This window comes from Trichechus manatus, unplaced genomic scaffold, assembly GCF_000243295.1.
Source record: "Trichechus manatus latirostris isolate Lorelei unplaced genomic scaffold, TriManLat1.0 scaffold00186, whole genome shotgun sequence".
In the NCBI taxonomy this organism is placed as follows: Eukaryota; Metazoa; Chordata; class Mammalia; order Sirenia; family Trichechidae; genus Trichechus; species Trichechus manatus.
In genome coordinates, this window is record NW_004444122.1 from 5,057,791 (window position 1) to 5,075,290 (window position 17,500).

The 17,500-nt window shown below is 38.5% G+C and overlaps 1 protein-coding gene across 1 annotated transcript in view; it reads right to left on the minus strand.

Annotated features, from left to right (window-relative positions):
• ADAMTSL3 (ADAMTS like 3) overlaps positions 1-17,500 on the minus strand; it is a gene marked incomplete at its 5' end in the record, with an annotated part of 256,278 nt that overhangs the window by 189,188 nt on the left and 49,590 nt on the right. The window contains 2 exons of the mRNA XM_023741699.1: positions 6,398-6,509; positions 17,189-17,346. Of these exons, the coding sequence (XP_023597467.1) occupies positions 6,398-6,509; positions 17,189-17,346 (270 nt within the window). The remainder of the gene's footprint in view (positions 1-6,397; positions 6,510-17,188; positions 17,347-17,500) is intronic.

Below are 17,500 nucleotides of genomic sequence, written 5' to 3' on the forward strand. Positions count from 1 at the left end.
GACATTGGGTTTTAAATTTTGTTCTGTTTTCTACTTTTCTCACTCAAAATTATGTTTTTGAGATCTACCTGTGTCGTTGCTTCTTTCTAATGCGTAATATTCCATTGTTTGCATACATCACATTTTCTCATTCATTGCCTTGGGGTACCTAGGGTACCTCCAAAGCCAATAAACTTTCTAACTGGGGAAATAAGCATTGTCTATATAGGCGGGAAGGAGAACTCGTGGTGCAGTGGTTAAGTGCCTCAGCTGCTCACTGAAAGGTTGAGGTTTGAACCCACCAGCCACTCCGCGGGAGAAGTACGTGGCAGTCTGCTTCCGTAGTATTACAGCCTTGGAAACCCTATGGGGCAGTTCTTCACTGTCCTATTGGGTCGCTATGAGTTGGAATCGACTCGATGGCAATGGGTTTATATAGAGAACAAAATCTGCTTCCCTAGTCCCTCTCGCCTAACCCATAGGCCATCAAAGGGGAAGGGGTGAAGACTTATTCCTGATTCTATTAAATTCCATTTGTACAGTCTCTGAGGAAAATGCACATTCCAAATAGATGAGTGTTATAAATTGAAAAAACAACTCACAAAGTGATGCTTCTACTTCCTGAAAGGTCTGATTCCAGATTTCCTGTCACTGCATAAGTATCATGTTAAATTAAACATAAAAAATGTAATGTTTCAAAACCAGAATGAGCTCTTTTAAAAAAAGCCCAAAGCTAAGTTCTCAGCCTCAGGCAATTGGTCTAAAGTTCTGAAAATTATTTAAAGGCCTGATTGCCAAGAGAAATCTAATTTTCTAAACTACTAGACAGCTTTGTACATGGCTGGGATGTAAGCTGAGTGTCAAAAGACACACTGGTATGTATTATAAAAAGCAAGTTCGAAACCATGAGAATGAAAATCCAAATGGAGTCAATAAAATGTAACTCCAGCGCCAGTATCTGCCAGAAAGTCTACAATATCAGATGGCAATGGCAATTTCCGTGCTTTCTCCAGACTGGCCTCCAGTGTCCCATGTAGATGATTACAGACGAGACCAGTGAAGTCCACCCAAATACCTGTGGTACCTGAGAGACCAGCAAACTAATTTTCCTGACTATCCAAAAGACTCCAATATGCCATTTACACAAATCATGTAGATTTGATTACTAATATAATTAAATTTTGGTAATGCATTCCTTGCGGGTTTTATGTGTGTGCTTTTCTTTCCCCCCAAACAAGAGCAGAATGAGATTACAGCTTCTTGAGTCAGAGAAAATGTCTGTTCTAAGTGGAAACATACTTCGAAAAGAAGGAGACAGGGAGTATACAGGTGTTTATAATTTGGGGACGGACAACCATTTTTCCTCTTGATTTTATGGCACTTTAGAGATAAATAAAAATGAAAGAAATAAGGCAGATTCTCTCTCCATAAAGGAGCCCTGGTGGCACGGTGATTAACTGCTCAGCTGCTAACCAAAAGGTCAGCAGTTTGAACCCACCAGCCACTCCGAGGGAGAAAGACATGGCAGTCTGCTTCCGTAAAGATTTATAGTCTTGGAAACCCTACAGGGAAGTTCTACTCTGTCCTATAGGGTCCCCATGAGTGAAGAGTGGGTTTTGGTGCCTCTCTACCCATTAAAAAAAAAAAAAAATTCTGAAATTCTGCCAGTGTGCAGAAAGTGGCAGGCCATGGGGGGGGGGGGTGCCCCCAGAGCAGCAGCAGGTCTCCCTCTGTTCTTACAAGCATGGCTGCCTTTGGCAGACGGTCACACTGCCAGGTGCTCTCAGGCACATTTGTGGTTCCCGGACTGACTGTGTTTTAACTCAGGTATTCAGGAAGAAACTCCTCCCAGGAACTGAATCAACTGAACTAAGTGAATCTCACAATAAAATATCCCTCCCAAAGTCGAAAGTTTCATTTTTATCTTGTGTGTCCAAATGGGAACCTCTGTCTGAAGAACTGTGTATGAGTGCTAGGGAATAAAGCAAAAAGAAAGAGAAGTTTGTTTTTTACTTTCCGTTTGTAAGAATAAAAAAGCTCCGCTGTCACTTTGCTTCGGTTGGAGGTCCGTGAGTAGACTCTTGTCCTGCCTGGAGCCACGGCACTCCTGACTCCATGGTGGTGGGATTCTGCTTCTGGATATGAAATATGCCTGCGTGTATCTATAGTCGGTCCCACTCTGTGAGTTTTCCACTGTGACCTATGAGTCATGTATGCAACTCCTAACTTGTCACCAGCGTAACTGAGACTGTCAGGAGGGGGCAGAGCCAAGGATCTGTGGACTCTGAAGATCTCAGAGATTCTCGGAGAATTTTTGAACAAAGTTTGGGTTTAGATTCACTATTTCCCAAGTGTCCAAGACTTGCCAGACACTGAACTATGCTCCTTGACATATATCATTTTCCTCCCCGACAACCTTATATGGGGAATATTTTAAGTCCAATTTACAGATGGAACGACTTAGGCTCAATGATGTCTCAGAGCGAATTAGTGGCAAGGCCAAGAAGAAAATCCACATCCTTGATCTCCAACTCTACTGCTTCATCCCCTAGGCCATGCTGCCTCTTGATATAAATTTTGGCATGCACATTTTGAAGACTATGATAGGCCAAAAAATTTCTGAGGCCCAGGTTTAGAGAGACTTGCTGGGCTTACCCAGCTCACAGTCTCAGTTCCAAGCAGTGTTTTACTTCAGTCAGCTTTAAGCAAGGTCAAATGTTTTTAACAATTTCCCTTAGAGTGCAGAACTCAAATTCTAGTAAAAAGACCAGACTTAATGGTCTGACTGAGACTGGAGGAACCCCGGAAAGCATGGCCCCTGGACTCTCTGTCAACCCAGCACTAAAACCATTCCCAATGCCAACTCTTCAAAGATTAGACTGGAATATGGGACATAAAATGATACTCATGAAGAGTGTGCTTCTTAGCTCACGTAGATACGTGAGACTAAACGGGCAGCTCCTGCCTGGAGGAGGAGAAGGCAGAGAGAGTCAGGAGCTGGTTGAACGGATGCTGGAAATCAGGGGTGGAAAGGAGGAAGGTGCTGTGACAGTATAGGGAGAGCAATTAAGGTCACATAACAATGTATGTATAAATTTTTGTGTAAGAGACTAACTTGAAATGTAAACTTTCACTTAAAGTACAATAAAATTAAATTAAAAAAAAAAAAAGAATTTCCCTTAGAGCCTGCTGGAGAGTCAGACACTTAAAGGTCTGAAAGAGCTTATGCCTCAGAAAATGTTTATAATATTCAACAAAATACAGTTTCAACTTCAGGAGGAATTGGAATGGGTAATTTCTGATAGAACAGACAGAATGTTAGAGCTGGCAGAGACTTGAAGATTATCTACTCCACTGGTTTGTTTTCGTTGTATTTATTTTTATGTCTGTGTTCTATTTATCGCAAGAGGTAACAGTTTTCCATTTAAGGTAGTAATATAAAATTATTTTATAAATATATTTATTTAAGTTTAAAAAATCTCTTAAAGAAAATATCTTAAGTAAATAATAGTACAGGGGTAACAGAGATGGCAGAAATAATGAAGATAATATGGCTACAGAATCCCTGGGTGGTGCAAATGGTTAATGCACTGGGTTTCTAACCAAAAGGTTGGAGGTTCAAATCCACCCTGAGGCACCTCAGAAGAAAGATCTGGAGATCTACTTCCAAAAAAATCAGCCATTGAAAACCCTATGGAGCATAGCTCTACTCTGACACACTCGGGGTCATCATGAATCAGAGTTGACTCAGTGGCAACTGGTTTGGGAATATGACTACAGCTGATATACAAACACCAGGGCTTTGAACTGCGTATGTTTCAGCTCAAACCCCTGCTAAGAATTTGCATCTCTAACAAGTTCCCAGGCAATGCTAATGCTGCTGGTTAGGGACCAGTTTTGAGAACCACTAGTACAGCAGTGGTTCTCAAAATTTATTATACATAAGAATGACCTGGGGATCTTGTCAAAATGTAGATTTTGATTCAGTGTATCTGGGGTGGAGCCCTGGTAGCACAGTGGTTAAGAGCCAGACTACTAACCAAAAGATCGGCAGTTCAAATCCACCAGCCACTCCTTAGAAACTCTATGGGGCAGTCCTACTCTGTCCTATAGGGTCACTATGAGTCAGAATTGACTCGACGGTAACGGTTTTTTTTTTTGGTTTTTTTTTAATATCTGGGGTGGAAATGCAAATTCTCAGCCGGGGTTCAAACCAGAACGAACCGGTTCAAAGCCCTGCCAAAGGCATTGCTCTAGAGAACAATGGTTCTCAAACTGGAGGATTCATCAGAATCACCAAGAGAGCTTGTTGTAACACAGATTGCTGTGTTTCTGATTTTCTGACTTGCTGATTCAGTAGGTCTGGGGTGGGGCCTGGCAATTTGCATTTCTAACTTGTACCAGGGTATGCTGATGCTGCTGGTCAAGAAACCACATTTTGAGAACCACTGTTGTAGGACCATAATCAAGTGGTCTATGGCCCAAGCCTGGCCCTAAGAAGAACTAACTAGGAAATTGGAAACATTCATTGTGTATTTTCCTTTTAAGGTTCCATTCAGCCCCTAAACTCTGTCTCTCTTCCCTTCCCAGGTACATAGGTCCCACTGGGCTCTGAGCTGTCCAGTGTGCCCACAACAGTGCTTGCAGTCCAGGTTTGGAGGAAGCCTAAGTCTCAGAAGAGAGAGGTCTGATCCATATATTCACAGAAACCTGACACTGGCTGAGGAGTCCTCCTTAACATGCCTGTAGTTTAAAGGAGACGGTCCAGAACCCCAGCTCCGTCTCTGGCTCTCTGAGTGAGCTAATATTCTGGAGCACTCGAGGAAAGAATGCTTTGGGCCTGGGTTTGGCTGTGATGAGCTGCAGAAGGAGGATTTCTTCTAGCTCTTCAAGCAGAGCTGTGTCTGAGCCTATGTACCCTGACCATATCCCAGGTGCAGGAGCAGATGCCAGTCACCATGTAGACGGTTCAGGGGAGACACAAGACCAAGATCATTTAAAGCATGGCTTTGACATCAGACAGACCTAGACTCAGGTTCTGGCTGTGCCCTTTACTAGCTGAGTAAGCTTGACTATGTTCTTCACCCTTTCTAAGCTTCAGTTTCCTCATGCATTAAAAAAAAAAAATAACTAGTTGCCGTCAGGTCAACTCATGGTGACCTCTTCCGTGTCAGAGTAGAACTGTGCTCCGTAGACTTTTCAATGGCTGACTTTTTGGAAGTAGATTGCCAGGCCTTTCTTCAGAGGTACCTCTGGGTGGACTCAAACCTCCAACCTTTTGGTTCACAGCTGAGCGTGTTAATCATTTGCACCACCGAGAGACTCCTCATGCATAAAACAAGGATAAAAAGAAAACCTTCCATAGTGTTGTGTGGAGGAACAAATGTGATGATGTATACCCTAGCACCTGGCCTAGTACATGGCAAATGCTAGGAAATGGTGCCTGGCACTCTTAAGGGAAGCATCAGCCTAAGTCCTTCTAGTAATGCTAGTAACTCACGGTGCTGAAGCTGGCACTTGTTTAGAACCATTTACTCGTCAGTTAAAAAAGTTCAGTGGAGAAGAGAATTATCTGGACAGTGGCTTCTGGTCATCTCTTCATTTGCTCCAGGGAATCACAGTTTCCCTGTATTAAATAGACTGCTATCTTCTACCAGAGCCTATGAAGATGTTTCTTTAGTAGGAAGCACGTGTGTGGAGCCCTGGATTACCCTTGGCCCCAAACCTACCTCAACCATCTGTGAAAACCGTGAAATAAGCAAAGGTTAAACAGGACTTCTCCCTTAGTGTTTAGTCGACATCCTTTCTCTTTTTGGTTTATACTCCCACAACTGGGGAGAGAAAAGGAAATCCAAGTATTAGAACCACACTTCCAATAACTTGATCAGGCTGGACAAGTCACTTAACCTCTCCGCTTCTCAGGTTTTCCAAAGCCAACTGGCACAAACGGTTTGCACTTGACTACTAACCTAAAGGTTGGTGGTTCGAACCCACCCAGCAAATGCTGTGGAAGAAAGGTCTGGTGATCTGCTTCCGACTGCAGCCATGAAAACCCTATGGAGCAGTTCTCCTCTGTAACACATGGAGTTGCCAAGAGTCAGAATTGACTCTACGGCAATGGGTTTTTTTTGTTTGTTTGTTTGTTTTTTGGCTTGGAGGAGAGATGCAAGAATACATGTAAACATGTTTCCAGCTTTTTGCTAAGAGATGTTTTCCAAATCTGGCTTTTCACCTGCCTTCGAGAATAAAGGCATATGCAATTCAGTAAATATGCATTCCAGGCTTTTGAGTAATATGCTATGTGATTAGACAGCTCTAATTACTACACCGCATTTCAATTTCAATTCGCATTCACAATGCCAACGTGCAATTGCTAACTCTGAGTTCCAAATATTCACAAACAAAATCTGTGCCTCACCTCCTCCACATGTCACAGTGCAGGGAAAGAAGTCTGTCTGTCTCCACTGATGACTGATTGGCTGGTAAAAGAAGAACTGGACCATGCTGTCTTTGGCCACAGTGTACCTGGTCTGGACAGAAACAACTGTGATAACACATTTGCATACAATGAGCTAGTGCTTTCCACACCTTTCAAAATGAGATGAATGTAATTTGCTTATATAGACAATCACACATCTATCACAGCAAACTACAATACAAGAGGATTCCAAGACTGTAAGATGTGATTATCATTTCATTTAGAATTGTCATAAATGGGGGCTGAAGAGATCATCGACAAATCTCCCTGGAGTAATTTTTCCAGGTAATTCCATGCTTATGATTGGTTCAAAGAAATGTAGGTAGCTTTTTCTTTTAACATTTTTTTTTTTTTTTGCTTCCTGATGCATTTGATTTTAATTTCCATGACAGCAGGTACTAAAACTTAATTTGGGTTTGCCTATAACATGGCATGTTAACTGGGATTCTTACATTTTTAATAACAACATCTTTAAGAAGATTCTTCTGAAAAATTTTTCTGAAAGCAAAACTGCAGAAACTCGAATGTACATCAGACACATGGTGTTTGCATATGAGCATCCCAATACCTAATCAAAGGCAAAGGGACACTGCTGAGGGGGAGCAAGCAATTATAGGCACAGATAAATTTTACTTCCAGTGGATTTTACTCAAGCAACAAGTTCCCGCCCTACTTTTTTCCTTCCCTACTGATTTAACAAATGATCGAACTGAGGAAATCCCCCAGATTGCATTACAAAGAGGAAAAGAGATCAAAAACAAAACTTAAGCTCATGGAGTACTGGGACTACCAACATATACAGAGAGACTACAAGAAGATGAAAATAGAGAGTATTGAAGAGGTACTACTTGATTATTTAACTGTTGAGAAATTCCTAAAAAAAAAACCCAAAAAACATTGTCTTCGAGTCAATTCCAACTCATAGCGACCCTATAGGTCAGAGAAGAACTGCCCCATAGGGTTTCCAAGGAGCAGTTGGTGGATTTGAACTGCCAACCTTTTGGTTAGCAGCCAAGCTCTTAACCACTGCACCACTAGGGCTCCAAGAAATGCCTAGACCTTAAGAAATACAGAAGTACTCAGTTTAAAAATGCTCATGAGTTCTAAGCAGAAAATGTTTAAAAGGATAAGGAAAATTTCCTAAACATTATCAGAAAGAAAAAAACACCTATAAAGGAGCAAGAATCAGATCAGCACATCAGATTTCTACAAGCAGTATTGAATGCAAGAAAATAAAAATCATATCTTCAAATTGATGAGAGGCAATACATTTTAGACATCAAATTCTATAACCAAATTATCAGCCAGTAATGAGGATGAAATAAGGAAATTCTCGGTCACAAAATGACTCTGAAACTTTACTACTCAGAAACCCTTACTGAAAAAAAGAAAGAAAAAAAAACTACTAATTGAATGCAGAGGAAAGCAGTGAAATGCAGGAAGTCCATAAAGCTTATTAGTAAATCTAAATAAATGTTGATTGAAAAATAATATATTGATATTTAATTATAACAGTGGTATAAAAATTCCAGACAGCATAAACATGGGAAAATATATAGAGAGAGGAAGAGGCAAGGGTTACAGTGGAGGGGGGTGAGTGAAGGGGTGGGTATAGCATACAGGTTCCGGGGGTAAGAAAGCCTGCTAAAAAGTTTTGCTTCTGGACATGGCAGAATGTCTTGTTTCTGATGAATACTACCAGTGAGAATAACTAAAAATACTGCATGAAATAGATTTTTAAAGTTTATTTGAAGGCATCAGAGAAGTACGATGCTAGTGAAGATTTGTAAGGCTAAGATCCCAAACACAAAGGAAATCCGGAAAGGTGAGCACAACATATGGTACTACCTTTCTGCTCAAGGCATTTTCCAATTTGCAAGTGGTGACTGAGAGAAGCTGAGCAGACCTGTCATCTGACTCATGGGGTTGGGGGGACAAAAATGAGTTCAAGGCCTCCCAAGGTAAGGGGCATAGATAAATACCCTAGGCTCTCAGCTGGGACCTCCGAAGGATCTATCCTAGCAATAACAGTGAACAGGAAATAGACCAGCTTTCAAAGGTAATGAAGCACAGGTTCAAATGATTTAAATCCCTGGATGGGTAAAGGTGATCAGCTCCTAACCGAGGGGACTCCAAAGCAGAACTAATCCAAAGTCTCAAATTATATCTACAATATCCAGCACAAATTTTAAAAATAACGAGGCATACAAAAAAAATAAAATTTAACAACAAAAAAGTGGAAAAAACAGACATTATAAGCAAAATTGTAGGAAATCCAGATAGCGGCATCAACTGATAGAAACTTAAATTATACCACTACCACATCCTGTAACCCTGATCTTGATTCATGTCTTGTTTCTGTGCTTGAGGGGCCTAGAAGCATCTCTTGCCATTTTTATTGTCATAAAACACTAGTTTTGCCTGGGGCTGTTTTTTAGGGAACCTGGACTAAGAAACTGTAATTAAAATGTTTCAAGAAATTAAATGACAAGATAGAGATTACACTAGAAACCAAGAAACTATAAGAAAAACAAAATGGAAATTCTAGAAATAAAAAGTACAATAATTGAAGTCAATATCTCAATGGATTAACTTAATAGTAAATTAGACCAGGAGGTCTGCAAACATTTTCTTTAAGAGCTAGATAGTAAACATTTTAGGTTTGCAGGCCACACAGTCTTCACTGTAACCATTCAACTCTGCTGGTATATTGCAAAAGCAGCTATAGATAAAATATAAACAAATGGGCATGGCTGCGTTCCAATAAAACTTTATTAACAAGAACTGGAGTTGCCTTGCTGGCTGTAGTCTGCTGACTCTTGGATTAGACACACCTGAAGGGAAGATCAGTAAAATGACAGATGAGAAGAAGAAAGCAGACATATGGTATAAAGGTAAAGGTCTTACATAGGTATAATTGTAGTCCCAGAATTAGAGAACAGAGATGATCGGGCAAAACTATATCTGAATAGGTAATAGCTGAGAATCCTTCTAAACTGATTATCAATATCAAGCCACAGATTCAAGAAGTACCATAGATCTCAAGCAGATTAAATATGAAGAAAGCCACTAATCACATCATAATTAAACTGATGGAAACCAAAATCAAAGAGAAAACACTTAAAAGCAGACAAAGAAAAAAAGACACACTACTTTCTAAGGAACAAAAATAAGATTGACACCTGACTTCTCAACAAAATAAAAGGAAGCCAGAGGACAATGGAGAGATATTTTCAAAGTGCTGAAAGAAAATGGTTTCATAATGATAAAAGGATCAAGCCATCAAAGAGATGTAATGATTCTAAATCTGAATGTACCTAACAACCTAGCCTCACTATATATAATGCAAAAATTGACAGGAATAAAAAGAAAATTAGACAAATGCACAGTTATCGTGGTAGTTTTAGCACAGCTCTCATGGTAACCAATAGAATAAGCAGATGAAAACCAGTAAGGCTACAGTTCTGAATAAAGCAATTAACAAATATGACCAAATTGACATATGTAGAACATTGTATTCAACAATTGAATAATACACATCATATTCCTAAAACATGCTATATCCATGCTATATCACAAATCAAGTCTTAACAAATTTCAAAGAACTGAAATAATATAGAGTATGTTCTTTGACCATAGTAGAATGAAGATACAGATCAATAATAGACAGATCACTGGAAAATTCCCACATGCTTAGATGTTACACTTCTAAATAATCTGTAAGTCAAAGAATATACCACTATGAAAGTTACAAAATAATTTACTGAATGATGAAGGGAATGATTTCATATAAAAATATGTAGAGTGAAATATAAGGCATGCTTTCACAGAAATATATAGACTTAAATGTGTATGTTACGAAAAAAAAGAAAGAATGAAAATCAATTATCTAAATATCCATCTCAAGAAGTTAGGAAAAAAAAAAGACGCATTTGAATCTAGAGAAAGTCAAGGAAGGAAATTGAGAGAAAAGTACATTACAAGTGGTTATAAAACCAAAAGTTGTTTCCATGACAGTCTAATAAAATTGGTAATTCTCTAAAAAAACTGTTCAAGGAAAAAACAGAGAAGGCACAACTAATTAACGTAAGGAATGAAAAAGATCCCTCAGTCCTTGAAGAGAAAATAAGAGGATACTATAAAAATATCTATGCCAATAACTTTTTAGAAGTTAATTGCAATAGACAAATTCCTTGAAACCATAATTTATCAAAATCAACACACGAAAAAATAGAAAATCTGAATAGTCCTGTATCTTTTGAAGACACTGAATAATAATAATAAAAAAAATTTCCTGGTGAATTTTCCCAAACATTTTAAGAAGAAATAACAACAACCATACACAAACTTTTGCAGAGAATGAAAGAGAGCATATTTCCCAGTTTGTTTTATAAGTCCAGTATAAAATACCAAAAATGTGGCAAAGACATTCCAAGAAAAAAGCAGAATATAAGCACAAATACAAGAAAACATAAATATACAAAAAATAAAATAATTTCAAATCAAATACAGCAATATATAAGGATACACATCATGACCATGTAGGGCTTATTCCAGGAAGCTAAGATTGGTTTAACGTTTGAAAATCAAGATAATTCACCATATTAAAAGGGAAAAATAAAAACCATATGATCACCTCAAAAGATGCAGTAAAAGCATCTGATAAAATTCCACACTAACATATGCTATTGAAGCAAACTAGAAAAAAAAAAACAGAAAATTTCCTTCATCAGATAAAAGTATCTACAAAATTTCTATAGTAAGCATTACATCTAATAGTGAATTACAGAGAACATTTTCCCTGAAATGAGAAGCACGACAAGCATACCTGCTGTCGCCACTTCTAGTCAACATTGTACCAGATGTCCTAAAGAGTACAACATAACATGGAAAACAATAAAACATGTAGTGATTGGGAAAGAAGAAACAAAACTGAGATCATCTACAGATGTCATGATTTTGTATGGACACAATCCAAAAGAATCTACAGACAAATTATTAGTATTAATACGTGAGTATAGTAAGGATATGATTTTAATATACAAAAATCAATTAGTTTCATATACCAGCAACAAATAGAAAATGGAAAGAAAAAAAAAGATACCATTTACAATAGCATTTACAATAGAAAATAGCAAACACCGGGGAATGAATTTAATAAAAGATATGCAAGACATTTACATTGAAAATTACAATTATTATTGAGAGAAATTGAAAAAGAACTAAACAAATGGATGGGTATATCATGCATATGAATTGGAAGACTTGGTATTTGAAAGGTGTCAATATTCCCCAAATTGACCTATAAAGTCAAGGCAATTCTAATAAAAATCCCGCTAACTTTTATCAAAATTAACAAGTTGATTTCAAAATTGATATTGAAGTGCAAAGAATCAAGAATGAAAAAAAAAGTCTTCAAGAACAAAGCTGAGGGACTTACACTACAGGGTCATTCTGTCCCCACCATGTCAAGCCCTCAGAGGCTGGCTGGTCAGCCAGACCATCATGTCCTGCCACAGAGTACATCGAATCTTCTAGATAACTTCCATGCCACTTGGGAGCTGAGGGAGACTCTTGGGAGCTAAACTCAGACTCAACCTATGACTAAACATTCAATGACACCTAATTTTATTCTCATGTGGTGTCTTAAGTTATCTAGCGTTGTTATAAAAGAAATTCCACAAGTGGATGGTTTTAACAAACAGAAATTTATTCTCTCACTGTCTAGTAGGCTAGAAGTCTGAATTCAGGGTGCCAGCTCCAGGGGAAGGCTTTCCCTCTCTGTTGGCTCTGGAGGAAGGTCCTTGTCATCAATCTTCCCCTGGTCTAGGAGCTCCTCAGGCGCAGGGACCACAGGTCCAAAGGACGCCCTCTGCTCTTGGCACTACTTTCTTGGTGGTATGAGGTTCCTCTCCTCTCTGCCAGATTCTCTCTTTTACATCTCAAAAGAGACAGACTCAAGATACAGTCTAATCCTGTAGATTGAGTCCTGCCTCATTAACATAACTGCCTCTAATCCTGCCTCATTAACATCATAGAGGTTAGGATTTACAACACAGGATAATCACATCAGATCACAGAATGGTGGACAACCACACAATACTGGGAATCATGGCCTAGCCAAGTTGATACATACTTTTGGGGGGACACAATTCAATCTGTAACATGTGGCTTCTCCAGGTTGTTTTTGAAGGAAGTAAGTACCCTATGAGGGATGTTCCTCTTGAAGTCCTAAATGAAAAAGTGGAGCAAAAGCTCATCCTCTGCATTTGGCTTTTCTGGAAGCCTACTTGATAGGCTCCCTTGCTCTGGAGAGTGACTGTCTTTATGATACATGCCTCACTGCTGGCTTCCTCCATCCTCTCCTCTCTTTTATTCTTTTACCCACAACCCACTGAGGGAGAGGGACAGGCTTCCTACTTCCTCTCTGGACGTGCCTTATGCTGTATGCCCCCTTCTTGAGGGCACAAAGCCTATGGCTCAGCCTTACTGGGGAAGGGACATCCTCAAACTCCTCTCTATATTACAGAAGAAATGCTATCACTGAGTCCCCTAAACTTGACCCTTAAAATGTTACCGGGAATTAAATCAAATTAGAAAATCCTCATCTATCTCTATTAAGCTTGTCTTTCAAAAAAATTCTGTTTAATAATCAGAAGTTGAACCTTATTGCCTTCTCTTTGCATCCTGCTAACCACAACCCAATCACCCTTCTGCCATACCACCCCTTTCAAGTCCCCAAGACAAACAGCTCAGCGGACAAGGGAGATGGTCAATGTAAACAGAATGGCAAAAGAGAAAAGCATATTCACATTTATGAAATTATATTACCCCTTCTTATCAGGAAAACAATTTTTATAACAAAGGTAAGAAAATGAATGCAAATTCAACTACTTCAAAATAATTTCTAAAATTTTATGGAATAGAAGTTTATATAAAACTACTTTTAGAGTGTATAGAATCACACATAATTTAGCTGTGGATTCTGACAATCTCTAGAAAAGTATCTGAATTGCTTGCACAAGAAATCTTCTCAACAGACTATTTTACAGTAAAGTATCACGAGGTATTTTGAAAGTTATGCAATTAGTGGCAAGACTTGAGATGGAATCCTAACTGGGGGCCATGATAAAATGAGTAAATTTCTTTTTCCGTGGGGCAGTGACTCTCTAATTGTATCTTGCTGTGTTTTGAAACACCTGTGAATATATATAAAGTTAGCCTGTGGCTGTGCCACATTGCAGACCTGTGACCTGTTCTTTGGGAGAAAGGTAAACAGACAGTTTCAAATTCTCTTGTCGCTCAAGAAGTTAGATATGCTATCATAACTCCCAGAAAGACAAGAGAGATTTGGTGGGTGGAGAGCATAAAAAATACCTGCAGCTGAAAGCAGACGAAAAGGAAGGCACAGGCTCTCATATCTGGAAACCAATGGAAGAAGCAGTCGGAGAATATCTTCCTACCAACACACAAAATACCTGAATGGGAGAAAGATGATCCCTTAAGAAGAGGACAACTAGAGAAGACAACTGTCAGGAAAAGGTAGATTTCACACCATGAGGAAGAAAATCTTTTTTTTTTTTTTTTCCACTGAAGATGGATACGTTTTAAAAGAGGAGGAAAGCTACCAGTAGTAGTTATAAATTAACCATAGAAAAAGATGTCTTTTATCAAAGCCTTTTAATTTTATTTTATTACATCATTCTCATGGGCATATACTTAAAGTTGACATTCACAAATATCGACCCACAGATGCAAATGTTCAGTAAATTCTCCCTGAAGAATAGTGCCTATCTCTCCACCCAGTCAAGGAAGCACATAGCATCAATTACTTGGTCAAGACTCTCTACTGCTACCTGGTGGCAAAATGCACATATTGAAGAAGCAATAATACGTCAGGGGTTCTAATGCAAAATACCAGTGACAGGTTGGTGCTGTGACAAGAGTCATATGAGAGACATAGGTCATTCCGGAAATCAAGAATATATGGTGAGAAATCCATTGGGAAGAAGAAAAAGTGCAGTTTTCAAGAATGGTCCAATCATGAAAATACAGCTTCTTTTCTTAAAAAGCAGAAAATAGAACTCTCTGCCTCACCAGTGCAGTGGATTGCTAAACTTCAGAATCTGAGTGACAACAAAATCTAAAAAAAATTAACGTCCCATTAATGTCTACATATCTTACTCTCTATGTAAGAACACAGTAGTTTTCAACAGTCCATTTATTAAAAGTCCATGAAATAAGGTCTATTATATGAACTTTAGTGAGGGAATATATCTCAGCATGCCCACCATTATGGTAAAGTAGCATTAAGTAGGCAGAGCTGGGCTTCACCTCCTCCTCATTTCTCAGGCTGAAGTCAAGTCTTCCATTTTTAGACCAGCTGCTGTTGGTTGATTGGAATGGAAAGAGATACTACGAAACAAACACATGGCTGATAATCCTCAGTGACCTCATTTGCACTTTTAACCTTCCACTCAAAGTACAGACATTACTTGATTGAGTGATGGGCCAGGAAGAGATGAATGGAAGCAAAGAGTTCCTTATCTCAGCAATAACACAGGCTGGGCAATACTCAGTGTTCTGCGCAAAATAAAAATGTAACAGATGCACAAAGGATATTTCCTAGAAACTCAAAATATTTGGACAAGCTCCCAAGTTAGGAAAAAACAATATCAGAGTCATTCTTGCCTCATCACAAGTGTCTCTGATTTTGCCAAGTACTCTCCCACCAAGCACACCACCTCCACGGAAGAAGATGCAGTAGGCATGAAAATGAGGCTTTCTTCCCACATGATTCAGACAGCTGTGTGTAACACTCTCTTTGATAAACATATATTTTTTAAACCTTTTCAGTTTAGAGAGATTCAAAGCTTTCCAGAAATTGAACTTGAAGCCCACTATTGTTTATTAAGTTGGAGAAAGCCAGAACTCAAAGACAGAAAAATAGAGGACTGAGTATTAATTCAGACAGTGGGCAGCATGCTGCTAAAAGGTAGTCTATCAAGTGATGAATACATAATTTGGGCAAGAAGTTTTAAATTAGCTTTAATTATGTAAGTAATACATGAGTACATTCTTTTTAAAAATTCTTTTTAAGAATTAGAATATTGTAAGTAAACCTAGGACTTCTCCCTTCTGAAAGAACCACTGTGTCTTCAATGTGCAGTGTACCCTTACAAATCTTAAAACACACACACACACATGCTCATAAAAATATATAGTTTATTGTGTATGAGTATGTGTGTTTTATATATGGTAACAATAATCCATATATTTTTGAGACCTATCTATACTGATACTATAACCAAATAATATTTCAAAACAGGTGGCAATTATGGCTTCCCCAAAACTTTTCACAATGCGACTGTCAAAGATAGGTATTGGGTAGATGGTTTAAAGGTCTGACCCAGAAGCCACGACCTTAAATGTTTACAGAGGCTAGGCAGATAACATAAATGCCTGAATCAGGATGAACAGCAACTGATACTTAAGCCTTCAGTATTAGGGATACAATAGGGAGTGGTGTGGACCATGGCAAACCAGAGAGAGTGTGTCCTGACCTTGAGGAGGGTAGCTGCTACCTAGCTCCAGCCAATTATTGCTATACGAAAATGCAAGTTGTCAGATCTTTCTATTGTTAAAGAATTTTTTTTAAAAAAACTTATTTTTTATGTAAAAAGCTCTTGATTTTTAAGTTCTGACCATTTAAAATTCAGAGTTAAAAAAATATATACACACTGTGCAGGCTGACACTTGACTGGTCACACTGAGAGCTGAATTTGGACCACGCAGTTTGCAACTCTGGTCTAACTCCAGTACATATTTCTACTGGCACAACTGATGCATCAATAAAACATTCTTTGAGAAATTAATATGTGCAAGACAGATCTTTTGAAGGCATTGGTTCTTTTTATATGTAAAGATATCCCAGGTAATTTGAGCTATTCTCTTTCTTCCATTTCCATTTTGGAATAAATTTTTGAAAACAGATAGAACAAGACTACCCATTGAACTACCTTTTTCTTCTTATTTCCTAGGCATTTTCAATTTTAGCAGAAGAGTGTCAAATTGCTTCATCTTGAAAACTTATTGGCCCCTACACTTCACGTCTTCTAAGTGAGGGAAGATGCCCCAGATGTACTCAGAGAGGGGACACACGCTCATGGTTACAGGGAAGAAGAGTTCTTCTGAGGGCACCTTGTGACAAATGCCAGACAGAGGCCCAGTATGAGACACTATCTGGGGGAGAAAATGCTGACCTTGAATCTGCCCACTGTAAGATCACACAGTTCAAAGGGCCCCAGGTGGAAGTGAAGATCTTTGCTAAAGGAAGGAAAAGAATCATCCTCTGTCCTCTCTGCTCTCCTTTGGAAGGAGAAGACGTGCAATAGCACAATACTTGTTTAAGACATGGTGTATTTAACCACCAACCATTTTCACCAAACCCCGTCCGGAGGTTTAAAACTGAGCACAGAGGCTATGAATACAAAACAATCTTTTCTCTGTAAAATCGAAGTTTGTTTCCTACCGATAGGCGTTTAGGAGGAGGAACTTGAGAGAGATTAGCAATTTTTAGTAATGGATTGCCAAGACAGATGATATATTTAATGATACATGCTTATATAAAAATCATTGATGAGTTTCCATTGAACAAACTTATTATTTTTAAAATTCAGGGTGTGCTGGGCTTCAGATGCATGGAGAAGTTTATGAAGAGAATCATCCTACCTTGAAAATGAAATCCGCCATCAGAGGTCCTGCAATCTTAAAGGTTTGCCTCTCTGACCCCCTCAGAAATTCAACTGTTGTGTTTTCTACAACAAAAACTCCAGGGCTGTTAAAGCTGTGTTCTCCTTTGCTTCCTTGAAGTGTTTTTGACTCGATAACTAAAATTAAAAAATACAATTCAAATAAGATAAATACATATCTAAAAGAATTTTATTTCAAAAGACATTTTGCAAATACAACATCAGCATATGATAGCAAAATAACTACTATATTTAGTCAAACATCGATTCATATTGATGGAATAGAATTGTA